Raw genomic sequence first — 13,266 nt, 5'->3', positions numbered from 1 at the left:
TGCTAAGTACATATACTTAGCTTTATAATTTAAATAAATTTAAGGTAACTTTCAAACATTTTTTTAGATACTCCAATTTATAATGTAAAGAATTCTTAGGCTGGGTAATATACATCTTATTTCCAGAAGGTTACTTCTACCTTCTGAGGGTCTGCCATGGCAGCCCCAGACTAGCAGAAATAGAAACAAGAAAAAGGGGAAACCATGTTCAGAAAGATTCATGTACTGAGCACAGATGTCCCCATGGATAAAGAAGAAAAAAAATGTAGCTTGAGAAAGATGATAGGATGGGGTAGCATGCAGAATATTCTTTCCTTCTTATTCAAGTCCATTCTTACCACTGCACCCTGAATACCAACCTTGCTGCTTCTTCAGAGATCCTACTATATCCATTATTTCATTATACTCTTCCCTGAATTTTTGCCCTCCCTTTCCACTGTCTCTTCTCTTCAGTACTTAAATATACTCAGGACTCTTCCATTTTAAGCATGTTCTCTTCCTTTTCCTTTCTCTTTATAGCTTGTTTGAAAAGCCAGTCTGTATAGACTAGACTGTATATACTGCCTTCCATCTCAATCTGCTGTGTAAACTGGTTTCCAACTTCATCCATCATTCCATTAAACCGCTTTGGTAAAAAGACACCAGTGACTTCCATGTTACTAAAGTTACAGATTTGTTTCACAGTTCCCACCTTGTGAGATCTATATGTGCCATTTCACACTGTTAACCATTCTTATTATTGGTATTCCTACTCCTATGGATTGTGTAATACCATTCTCTCCCAGAGAGCCCCTCTGTACCTTCCAGGCTCTTCCTCTTAAGACTGTGGATTGCTAGGTCCAACGATCAATCCTTCCTGAGAACCATTTATTTTTAGAAAGTATTAAAAAAAATGGTGTATAAATATATCAGAGCAGAATGTCTTTCTTAATCCTAAGTCTTTTAAAAACAAGTTCTTAGAAACATTTGCAATGTATACTATCTCAAAATGTAAATTAAATGTACTTATTTATGAATGTTATAAGTTATATGGTATTTTCAGAAAATAAATGTTTTGGTAGATAAAGAAATGTACCCTATTGGACAACCTTAACACACAAACACAAAAAAATGCCTGAATTTAAATAGTTCATTATTTTTGGTGTTTGGGAACCGAGATTTAGAAGGTACCACTTCTATGTTTTAGGAAGCACTATTACAGTTGAGAAAAGTTTAGGTTAAGAATATTGCAAATTAGATAATGCATAACCCATCAATAATAATTTGTATCAGGGCTTGGTAGTAAATGAGCTTTAAATCATAATAAATTGCAAAGCTTTTTTTTTTTTTTTTTAAAGCTAATACAGTCAAATACAAGGCAAGAAAGCCTAGGAGGACAAGCTGTCATTGGTACTGGGTTCTATTTGCAGGGCCATGAACAATAGTTTCTGGATACCAGCTCTCCCTCCATTCTGAGTGGCATTTACCTTAGGCTACTCTATCAGCTTGTGAATGGGAAAGCTGGACATGGAAAAGGTGAATACAGCCTCCTAAGTAACTGTCTGGACAAGAGAACAGCCTTCTGTGGGGTAGTGGGAGATCAGCACTCAGAAGATAGAAATTTAGTCCATCTGTTTCTTTTCTTTCTTTGAGATAGGCTGGCCTTGAACTTGAGGGCCTCCTGCCATAGCCTCCCAAGAAGCTGGGATTACAGATATGTGCCACCATACTCAACTCATGCTTCTTTTTTAGGTGAGAAACTCATATTTTACTAATAATGTATATATAAAGGAAGATGGAAATGGGTGATTCATGTCCTACAGTTTAGCATTTCAGCTGGAAAACCTAAAGAAAATTTTGTATTACAAAAATGAAAGATGTTTTTGGTATAAACACAGAAATTCTGATTTAGACAGAACCTGAGAGATGTAACACAAGTTACTTAGAGGGAGAGAAACTGTAATGGCCACCTTGGCTTGCAAACTCCTTCCTCTTCTCACAAAATCTAGTATCCCTTATGAAATGAAGATCATTTCTAAGAAGCAATCAGTCAAAAATATGTTTTGCCTTTTCCAATCTGCTTCCTCATGACCAAAACAAGCAGAACAAGACCTTGTGTTTCCTCTCAGCTCACAGAAGTAGTGGCTGCCTACCTAAGACCCATTTCCCTAATAGCCTCCTGAACTGCATTCCTTGAAAGAATTAGACCAATGTCCTACGGCACTGTTGTATGTAGTAAGTCACCTTCTCCCTTCTTTTTTTTTTTTTTTAATATTTATTTTTTAGTTGTAGGTAGACACAATATCTTTATTTTATTTTTATGTGGTGCTGAGGATCGAACCCAGTGCCTCATGCATGCTAGGCAAGCGCTCTACCATTTGAGCCACATCCCCAACCCCATACCTTCTCCCTTCTATTTCTAGAATAGTTACTAGCTATACATCACCCTTGGGAGAATTGAAAAAAAAAAAAAAAAATCACTGAAGCTATTTCCTATGGAGCTTATTCTCTTGAGCACTCCTGGCTACTAAGGTACTATTTCTTACATGACCCAGACATTAAAGAAACATATGGTAACCAAGCCATTAGTTTGCAGACTAGAATATAATAAACAACTCTTGCTACAAGCAGTTCTAGAACACATGGTCTTATTTTTTTTTTTATATCAACTCAGAGTGGCCTCTGATCATTACTTTCTCTTCCCTAATTCCTCGATGTTTCTCATTTCTCTACATGATTTTCTTAGGCTTAATTGACCTTATCTGCTGCCTTTTTTTCCTTTTTTTATAACATTTCATTTCACTAGAACCATGGTTATACACAATTAAGGCTTCATATATTCATAGTAATCTGTTTTAAGTTAAACTAAGAAAATATTGACAGATCCCTAATGGGTTGAATTTTATACAGTCTTGGGAGTTTTGTTCTAATAAATCTACCTTGAAATAACTGATCACTAATGGGGAATGGTAGGAGAGAAGGGTGAGGAAATAACTTTTTGATATTGTTATTTTCATTAAAATTTTATCCACTGAGTTGATAGGAAAAAGAAAAAACATTACCTAATTTTTCTTAAGGTTAATGCAAACAGAAAAATTTCTTGGCTATAGGAGATAGATTAGGACATGAATATCAAAGTAACTCACTAACAACAGACCCATTTCAAATAAACAATACACAATGGAAGATAGGCTCAGGTGAAGGGGTCATCTTTCCAAATATCCCATACTTTTTATGTGTGAGTGAAGAAGATAATCTTAATTGGAAAGCAGAAGCATAAAATATGCCCTAGAATAGGTGATGAGCATTTCTGTTCATCTGAAATCTTTTTTTCCTCTATTAAGAATACAGAATGAGCAACAGCCCTTCCATTTACTTCTTTAAATTGCTATTCAGCCCACTCTGCTCTTTGGGGAACATACCAAATTTCTAACAATCTCTTGGGCACCACTATAATTTCCACCAATTTTTACTAACTTATTAGGCCAAATGCCCTCTACTTGAGAGGCTGCAGGCTGCTCTGGCATTTGAAGTAACAATATTCACCCTCTCTTAAAGGTGTGACATGATCAGTATCCTTCTCTGAACAACAGCAAAACAGCCCTTGGACACGAATAAATAAGGTAAGCAAAGAGTAGGGTCTAGAAAGTGGTTCACTCACACACTTACTTGCCAAAGCCTTCTTTCCAGCTGCGTGGTAGGCTACAATATATTTCCTCCCTTCTCTATCCTCTGTTTTTGTCTCTAATCCTGGAAACAGAGACTTAATAGCTTGATGGATGATTGTTCTTTTTTCTTTGGTGTCCTCAATAACCTATTAAAAACACAGAGTAACACTACTCCTTTAACAAACATTAAATAAGGAAATAATACAATGAATTAGTTAAAAACACGGCTCATTAACTATGCAAAATAAGAAAAGGGCCTAAGTACAATTTCAGAAATATTTTAGAGCTCCACAATATGGCAAATCATAAGGGCCTGCTGATCACATGTGTCCATCTGCCAGGCACTATCCCAAGCTCTTTACATTCACTGTCTTATTTAATCCCATAATCTCACTATCACACCATCATTACATCTATTTCAAGATAAGGAAAATGAGGCTGAGACCTATTGTGGAATGTGTCCAAAGCTGTATAGTTGGGAGGGCAGAGAGCTGATGTGAAATTAGGCTACTAGACTCTGGAGCCACTGACCACAGATGCTTCCTATAAGTGTCTTTGCTAGACAAATGTTTTAGGGCCCACAAGTAAATTTGTAGGCAAGTCAGGCCTTTTTGTCCCTTGGACAGTCTAGTCTACAGCTGCCTCATGTTGAATGTTATTCTATGTTCAATTATTTTATAGTGAGGTTCTAGTACGTTGGTTCAAAATAAAGAAAATTCTTTATATAAACAAAATGTAAATTTATTGGTTACACAACATTTCAGTTTTTGAGGGCATCTCACACTAAGAAACACATTTTAATTTTACTTAATAGCAAAAATGGGTGTACAGGTCATACTGAAAAAAAAAAAAGACTTCACCAAAAAATGCCAACATTTTTCTTTGTACTGAATACAAAGATATTTTCTATTTTATTTATTTCCATTAAAAAATGCTGATTGTATTCAAACTAAAAAGTTTCTTCTCAGCAAAAATCAATCTGTGAGGTGAATAGAGAGCCTACATCTTGGGAGCAAATCTTTATCCCTCACACATCAGATTGAGTACTAATCTTTAGGGTATATAAAGAATTCAAAAAGCTAAGCACCAAAAAAACAAATAACCCAATCAATAAATGGGCCAAGGACCTGAACAGACACTTCTCAGAAGATGACATACAATCAATCAACAAACATATGAAAATGTTCACTATTATTAGCAATTAGAGAAATGCAAAATCAAAACCACTCTAAGATTTCATCTCACTCCAGTCAGAATGGCAACTATTATGAAGACAAACAATAAGTGTTGGTGAGGATGTGGGGAAAAAGGAACACTCATACAGTGCTGGTAGGACTGCAAATTGATGCAGCCAATATGGAAAGCAGTATGGAGATTTCTTGGAAAATTGGGAATGGAACCACCATTTGACCCAGCTATCTCTCTCCTCAGTCTATATCCAAAGGACTTAAAAACAGCATACTACAGAGACACAGCCACATCAATGTTTATAGCAGCACAATTCACAATAGTTAAACTGTGGAACCAACCTAGATGCCCTTCAATAGATGAATGGATTAAAAAAAGTGGCATATATACACAATGGAATATTACTCACCAATAAAAGAGAATAAAATCATGCCATTTACAGATAAATGGATGGAGTTAGAGAAGATAACGCTAAGTGAAGTTAAGCCAATCTCAAAAAACCAAATGCCAAATGTTTTCTCTGATATAAGGAGGCTGATTCATAATGGGGTAGGGAGGGGAGCATGGGAGGAATAGACAAACTCTGAATAGGGCAGAGGGATGGGAGGGAAGGGAGGGGGCATGGGTTAGAAATGATGGTGGAATGTGAAGGACATTATTATCCAAAGTACATGTATGAAGACATGAATTGGTGTGAATATACTTTGTATACAACCAAAGATATGAAAAAATTGTGCTCCATATGTGTAATAAGAATTGCAATGCATTTCACTGTCATATATAAATTTAAAAAATTAATTAAAAAAATGGTGATTGTAAAGCAGAGCTTAGTGGAGCACGCCTATAATCCTAATGGCTCGGGAGGCTGAGACAAGAGGATCATGAGTTCAAAACCAGCCTCAGCAACAGTGAAGCACTAAAGCAACTCAGTGAGACCCTGTCTCTAAATAAAATACAAAATAGGGCTGGGGATGTGGCTTAGTGGTATATAGCCCTTGAGTTCAATCCCTGGTATCCCCCCACAAAAAAATGTTGATCGCGAGACATACTAACTTGATTTCATGACCAGCTGATCATCTACAATCTATAAGACAAAAAGACTACAACTGCTACTGACTAAACTTGACAATGCTTTACAAAAAACAAACTGGTTGGGCTCAGTAGTGCATGCCTGTAATTTCAGCTACTTGAGAGGTCGAAGCAGAAAGATTGTGAATTCAAGACCAGTGTGGGCAACTTAGCATGATGAAAATAAAAGATAAAATGTCTCAAATAAAAAAAGTGCTCGGAACATGGTTCTGTGGTAGAATGGTTGCCTAGTGTGCATGAGGGCCTGGGTTCAATCTCTAGTACTGCAAACAACAACAGTCTAATTATAGATCAATGAGTTTTCATATCAATAAGTGAGTCTAGATCTGAAACTCTAATAGCAATGAGTTGGAATCATAGTTTGTGTTTGTGAATTCATTTTTAGACCTCAAAAATTCAGTCTTTCCTCTTCATTTTAGTTGGATTTTTTAAAATACATTTTTTGTAGTCGTAGATGGACAGAATGCCTTTATTTTATTTGTTTATTTTTATGTGGTTCTGAGGATTGGACTTAGTGCCCTACGCATGCTAGGCAAGTGCTCTGCCACTGAGCTACAGCCCCAGCCTGGATTTTTTTTTTTTTTTTTTGTACTGGGAGCTGAACCCAGGGTGCTTTCACACTGAGCTACATCCCCAGCCCTCCACCTCCCCCGTTTTTTTTTTTTTTGGTGCTGGGTATTGAACTCAGGGGCACTCAACCAATGAGCCACATCCTCAGCACTACTTTGTATTTTATTTAGAAACAGGGTCTCACTGAGTTGCTTAGCGCCTCGCTTTTGCTGAGGCTGGCTTTGAACTTGCAATCCTCCTGCCTCAGCCCCCCAAGCAGCGGGGATTACAGGCATGCGCTATGGCACCTGGTTTTCAGTTTCATTTTAGAGATGAGAAAACTTGCCTAAAATTTATGCCCTTTAAAAGTTAAAATTTAGCAGACTGCAAAAACATAGTTTTTAAAATGAGAATTAATTTTGTCATATGTGCAGAAAAATGAGTATTATGAAGCTGATACACCACTGTATTATACAAGTAAGGTAAACGTGGAATATCCTCCTGGATTGTTCTTAAAACCTATTCTAGGGCTGGGGATGCCACTCAACATAGAGTGCTAGCAAATACGAGGCCCAGAAACATAAAAACTAAAAACCTGTTCCTAGGAATTCTACGTGGGATTGCCAAGGATGTTGTCTATGGGTAAATTCAGTAATTGGAGATCCCGAAGTTGTAATATCACATACTCTTCGGAATTTTGGTGGGGAGGGACAGGAAAGGTGAGTGTTGGAATCAGACTATGACATGTGAAAAGTTGCAGTAAACTCTTACTAATTGGAAGTGATGGGAGGGGGAATTTCAAACACCCTAAAATCCAGCAGGTCAATAAAGGGAAAAAAGAAAGGACAGCATCTCTATAATTTTAAAAATATTGATTATATAATGAAATAATATTTTGAATATAATAGGGTAAATTAAATATACCCTTACAGTAAAAACTTCACTTTTTCTTACTTTAAAAAAAGATGTGGCAACTTGGAAAATTTTAAATTAAAAATATAGGGACTGGGATTATAGCTTAATGGTAGAGCACGTGTGAGGCTTTGATCTCCAGTACCACAAAACAACAAAACAAGCCAAAAAACTGGCATCATGATTCCACCGGATAGCACTAACTTAGGAGAATAAAATTTCCATAAGAAAAAAATGCTTTTAAAATGGCATTTACTGGGCTGGGAATGTGGCTCAGTGGTAGAGCGCTCACCTCGTATGTGCGAGACCCTGGAATCGATGCTCAGCACCACATAAAAAAAATAAATGAGTGAAATAGAGGTATTGTGTCCAACTAAAAATAAATAAAATAAAATAAAATGGCATTTACTATTCTATTTAGTAGCTGAACTTTCTTTTTCTCAAACAGCAGAAGCAGACACGGGCTGAAGAAAGTGTGTCCTTACCTCCTTCACCCAGTTACTCCCTCCCCATTTGGAGACCAAGAAGCTGCTGAAGCTAGAGCCACCACGGGGGTGGGTGAGAAGCCCTGTTGCAGCAATATAGCTGTCATTTTCTGGTTCTAAGTAATAGATTTCTTTGTTGATTTGTGTTCATATTTTTTTTTTAACAAAAAGATAACTTTTTTTTTTTGCTATAGTTTATAGCATAATTTAACCCTGAAAAACTATTTATTAGTATAAATGCCCTTTTACATGAAACAGGGCAAGGTCACTCATTTTTAAACATTGTATTGTTTTTCAATTGATGCTTATTAATATCTACCGCAAATATTGAAGCAACCAAAAACCCTTATAACCTTTGCAAGTGTTTCTGTACTACTTACCTCAATGGCAACACTGGTTTCCTTATTTTTAAAAAGCTGGAGCTCTTCCAGTTGCTGCTTTTCTTCAGCTGTCAAAACTGTAAATACATCTTCTGAAGGATCCTATAAAAGAATCACAGAATTCACAATGAATCATAACAGAATTCAAAGACACAATATCTACGATCTCTAGCAAATTCTATTTTAGTATAGAAGGTGACTGTTGCTAGAGAGCTACATCTACCTCCTCATCCACCGGAACAGACAAGTCATCCAAATGGCTGATCTGTCCATCTTTTCCGATTTCATGAACAACAAAGTCGGAGTATCTGATAAAAGATAACACAAATTTTTAAAGATTTAACATTTTAGTTCTTACAATTTTAGAATAAATTTTATAAACAGCAAGTCTTACTATTGTGTAAAAGGGTTTAAAAAAAAAAATTCAGGGGCTGGAGTTGTGGCTTAGTGGTAGAGTGCAGCCTAGCATGTGAGGCACTAGATTCAATCCGCGGCACCACATGAAAATGAACAAATAAAATAATGATATTGTGTCTACCTACAACTACAAAACAAAAACAAAAAAACAAAACTTTAGTGTAAAGTTATAGGAAGTTTTGAAATTTGGGTTTTTTTTTTTTTTTTTTTGTAGTCTGGGAATTAAACTCAGGGGGGGCTTTGCCTCTGAGTTATACCCCCAATCTTTTTAAATTTTGAGACACAGTCTCAATAAATTGCCTGGGCTAGCCTCAAACTTGTGATCCTCCTGCTTCAGCATTGAGTTGCTGGGATACTGAATGTTAAATCACATGGTGCCTTAGGTTTTATCAGAAGCTTCTAGAATATTCTTCCAGAGCAAAATACTGAGAAACATATAAACAAAAGCTTATTAATGTTAACCTGTGATTTTACAGACAGATCATACTTAACCGAATCATAAAATAAAATGAATGGTTAATTAAATCAGAAGTCAGTAAGTCACCTGGGCAGTGGCACATGCCTCTAAGGCTGAGGCAGGAGGATTTCGAATTCCAAGCTTGCCTCAGCAACTTAGCATATCCCTAAGTAACTCAGCGAGACCCTGTCTCTAAAATACAAAAAAAGGGGTGGGGATGTGGCTCAGTGGTTAAGCACCCCTGGGTTCAACCCGGGACCCTTACCCCAAAAAGTAAAAGTCAATAAGTTTACTGGTAAGCCACCCAACATTATCTCTTATGTTAAATATCTTACATCTCTTATTTATGATCCTCTCAACAACTCCATGGAATCATGATCTGTTTTTTGGAGGATAATGAGGTTAGAGGAGTTAAGTATCTATTAAATGGCTGAAGTAGATTCACAACCAGATCCATCTGCTTCCAAAGACTGCTTTCTTTCTTTCTTTTTTTGTTATATTTATTTTTTAGCTTTAGGTGGACACAATATCTTTATTTTATTTTTATGTGGTGCTGAGGATCGAACCTAGTGCCTCACGCATGCCAGGCGAGCGCACTACTACTTGAGCCATATCACCAGCCCCAAGACTGCCTTCTTTCTACGCAGATGTGGTATATTCAGGTGAAAGTGTTTTAAGATTATAAATCAAATTCAAGGGAAAACATGAAATCTTTTAAAACAATTTAACAAAGTGAACAGCATCTATCCACTGATTTAAAAGTGCATATCACTGGGGGAATTACTTATCTTTATTCCAAGAATTCTGGGAAGGATCTTCCTTTGATAAGAATACACCAAGATTTCTATTTAAATATTAATATTTTAAATATTAGAAAATTCAAGACTATTTACTCATTTAGGAAGCTCTCCTTCATTCTATTCTTTTTTTGACCATAAGCATAAATAATCTTTGGGGTCAGAAAGCTAAGTGGAAGATCATATATATTATTCACTTCTTTCTAAAGAAATAAATTAAAAATAACTATACATAAACTAACCATACCTTTCTTTTAAAATTCCCGAGAATCCTTGATGAGAACTTACAAACTTGGTGATGCCTACATCAAGTTCAGTAAGTCCATGTTTCATCATGTCTGCAAAACTCTCTGCTTCTTCTTCCTCCTCCCCCTCCTCTGAAAGGCCATCTTCCTCCTCTTCTTCCTCTTCCTCCAACTGATCATCAGAAGTCATTTTGCCTCTCTTGGCACTTACAGGTTCTGGTGGCCCAGGCATATTTTCTCTATTGGGTAAGCAGTCATTCTGCAGCCCATCTTGTCTTTTGGTCAGACAGCATTCAGAGACCTTCTGTTTTTTTGTCTCTTCAGCTGGGGCCGCACTGTCATCATCTTCCATAGCAAGGCACCCACGTTTCAGAGACATGCCAGTCATTTCTGTCATTTCCATCTTTAAGACTCCAAGAAAACATTTAAGAGAACCTTTCAGGAAGGAGAAAAGAGTAGAAATTAACAATCACCTATAGTTATTTCAGCATACAGGCAGTCAACTTTGTTCACAAGATCTAAAAACTCATTTATTAAAATAATTTTTCTTGATGTTGGCATATATTTTTGGAGAAATAGAAAACAAACACATTACTTCTATGCAGAGTCTGACTGTGTGCATCAAAAACCTTAAAAATATATATGTGATCCAGAAAAAAAAAATATTTTTTTTTTTGGCAGTACTGGGAATTGAATGCAGGGCCTCACGCATGCCAGGCAAACATTCAATCACTGTGCTACAGTCCCACCTTTTTTATTTTTTACTTTGAGACAGTTTTCTAGGCTAGTTTTGCTCCCTGCCTCAGCCTCCCAAGTAACAAGGATCAAGTGTATACCACAATGCCTGAACTAAAATAGTTCTTTGCAAAATTTATCTTTTTTAAATATATTGTTTTAGTTATTGATGACCTTTTTAAAAAAATATTTATTTGTTAATAGACCTTTATTTTTGTTATTTATTTGTATGTGGTGCTGGGAATTGAACTCAGTGCCTCACACATACTTAGGCAAACACTCTATTGCTGAGCTATAACCTCAACCCCTGAAGGATTTATCTTAAAATAATTAAGAAAGTGCTTAAAGTTTTAGCCATACAAATTCTCATTTCAGTGCTTTTATATTAACAAAAAATGAAGAACAGTGAAGCCTGTTAAATTAAACAATAAGTTAACAACTGACTAGAAACTGGGGAAGGTGATTACTCCTGGGACAGAATCTAGTTAGATGGTGACAATAGTGTGAAACTTGCTGCTTTTACTGAATACCACTGTGGCATTTTATTTCAATTGTTTCAAACACATGTATTATCCTTTCAAAAACTGATGAAATAGTGTATTTAATACAGTATAAAAATGCATATATTGATGAAAGCCTATTCATGCCATACCACATTTAATAATAAGGGAAATGGGCTATAGTTGTATAAATGGGTAAAGAGTTTTATTTTACAAGATAAAAAGAGTTCTAGATATCAATCGGAAAATAATGTGAACATATTAACACTATTGAACTGTACACTTAAGAATGGTAAAGGTGTGGGAGTCAGCAGGGTGGTGCATGCCTGTAATCTCAGCAGCTCGGGAGGCTGAGACAGGAGGATCACGAGTTCAAAGTCAGTCTCAGCAAATGTGAGACGCTAAGCAATTCAGTGAGACCCTGTCTAATAAAATACAAAATTGGGCTGGGGATGTGGCTCAGTGGTTGAGTGCCCCTGAGTTCAATCCCTAGTACCTCCCCCCAAAAAAGTATATAGCATCAATGATTATAAATCATTTAATATCTGTTTTGCTAAATTCAATTATGGTCCTAGAAACTAAGAACATATTTTCTAGAACAGTTGTGCAAACTTCTGGATTAGAAGAACTCAAATGAATGTCATTTTCATAAGCAGAAACTATTATAAATGAAAAAAAAAAAACTAAAATGGGATAAATTTTTAAATTAGGGGGGAATCAGGGAGGAGAGAGGTGACCTTGTGAACATGGAAGAGACCCAAAAGAATTCAACCAGAAATACTGAACTCTGACTCTACCAAGGTAAGAGGCCTAAGGAAATCAATCAGTTGCACTCAGGAAAAATCCCAAGATTTTCAACCTTGCAGATGTAAAGTGATTGACTTAAAAAACAAAGAGGGGGGCTTTATAATATTCCCCCCCTTAGGGGTTAAATCCTGGTTCTATGGCAAGTTCTCTACACTGAGCTATATCCCCAGTCCTTTTTATTTTTTATTTTGGAATAAGTTCTTATCAAGTTGCCCAGGCTGGTCTTGAAGTTCTAATCCTGTCTCTCAGACCCACAAGTAGCAGGGATTACAGGGGTATACCACCATATGTGGCATAATAATATCTTAAACTCTTAATAAAATCTCTACAGAAGACTGATACTACAACCAGGAAGATGCTGATCCACTGATACTTTCCCATGAACTTAAAGTTTTATACATTTTTTTTTTTCCAGAAAATTCTAAAATGGGGACTGGGAGTATGGCTTAGCGGTAGAGGCGGTGAGGCCCAGGGTTCGATCCTCAGCGCCACATGAAAATAAAGGCATTGTGTTGTGTCCAACTACAATTAAAAAATAAATATTAAAAAAAAGAGAAAATTCTAAAATGTTTCTCTTTGTACTGTAAATGAGCCAAATGAGAATGTAAGTATTGCAATTTTGTGGGTACAGTGGTACATAACTGTAATACCAGCAGTTTGGGGGGCTGAAGCAGAGGATCACAAGTTTGAGGCCAGCCTCAGCAACTTAGCAAAGCCCCAAGCAATTTAGTAAGACCCTGTCTTTAAATAAAAAATAAAAATGGCTTGGGATGTTGCTTAGTGGTAAAGTGCCTCTGGGTTCAATCTCCAGTAACCCCCTCCCCCCAAATATAAGTATTATAATTTTACCAGTATTTTAATTTAAAAAATCCATCCAAATATTAGATTCACCAATTAAATTTTCAACATCTTCTACATCAAAAATCAAGTTCAGGGCTGGGATTGTGGCTCGGTGGTAGAGTGCTCTACTAGCACCTGCAGGGCCCTGGGTTCGATCCTCAGCACCACATAAAAAAATAAATAAAATAAAGGTATTGTGTCCAACTACAACTAAAAAA

At 36.4% G+C, this 13,266-nt stretch overlaps 1 protein-coding gene across 3 annotated transcripts in view; it reads right to left on the bottom strand.

Annotated features, from left to right (window-relative positions):
- Positions 1–10,620, bottom strand: part of Pus7 (pseudouridine synthase 7) — a 43,898-nt gene extending 33,278 nt beyond the window's left edge. For 2 of the 3 annotated variants that reach the window (XM_048786148.1, XM_015488367.2), the window contains exons 1-4: positions 10,169–10,619; positions 8,474–8,558; positions 8,251–8,352; positions 3,649–3,793 (exon numbers count right to left, since the gene is read on the bottom strand). In XM_048786148.1, coding sequence (XP_048642105.1) covers positions 3,649–3,793; positions 8,251–8,352; positions 8,474–8,558; positions 10,169–10,569 — 733 coding nt within the window. In that variant the 5' untranslated portion in view covers positions 10,570–10,619. Of the gene's footprint in view, positions 1–3,648; positions 3,794–8,250; positions 8,353–8,473; positions 8,559–10,168 lie in introns of all 3 variants that reach the window. The other variant, XM_048786149.1, reaches the window with a different exon arrangement.
- Positions 10,621–13,266: the final 2,646 nt, after the last annotated feature.

This window comes from Marmota marmota, unplaced genomic scaffold (genome assembly GCF_001458135.2).
Source record: "Marmota marmota marmota unplaced genomic scaffold, marMar, whole genome shotgun sequence".
NCBI classification, from domain to species: Eukaryota; Metazoa; Chordata; class Mammalia; order Rodentia; family Sciuridae; genus Marmota; species Marmota marmota.
Note: the sequence above shows the minus strand (reverse complement) of the source record. Positions and strands in the feature narration are given on the sequence as shown.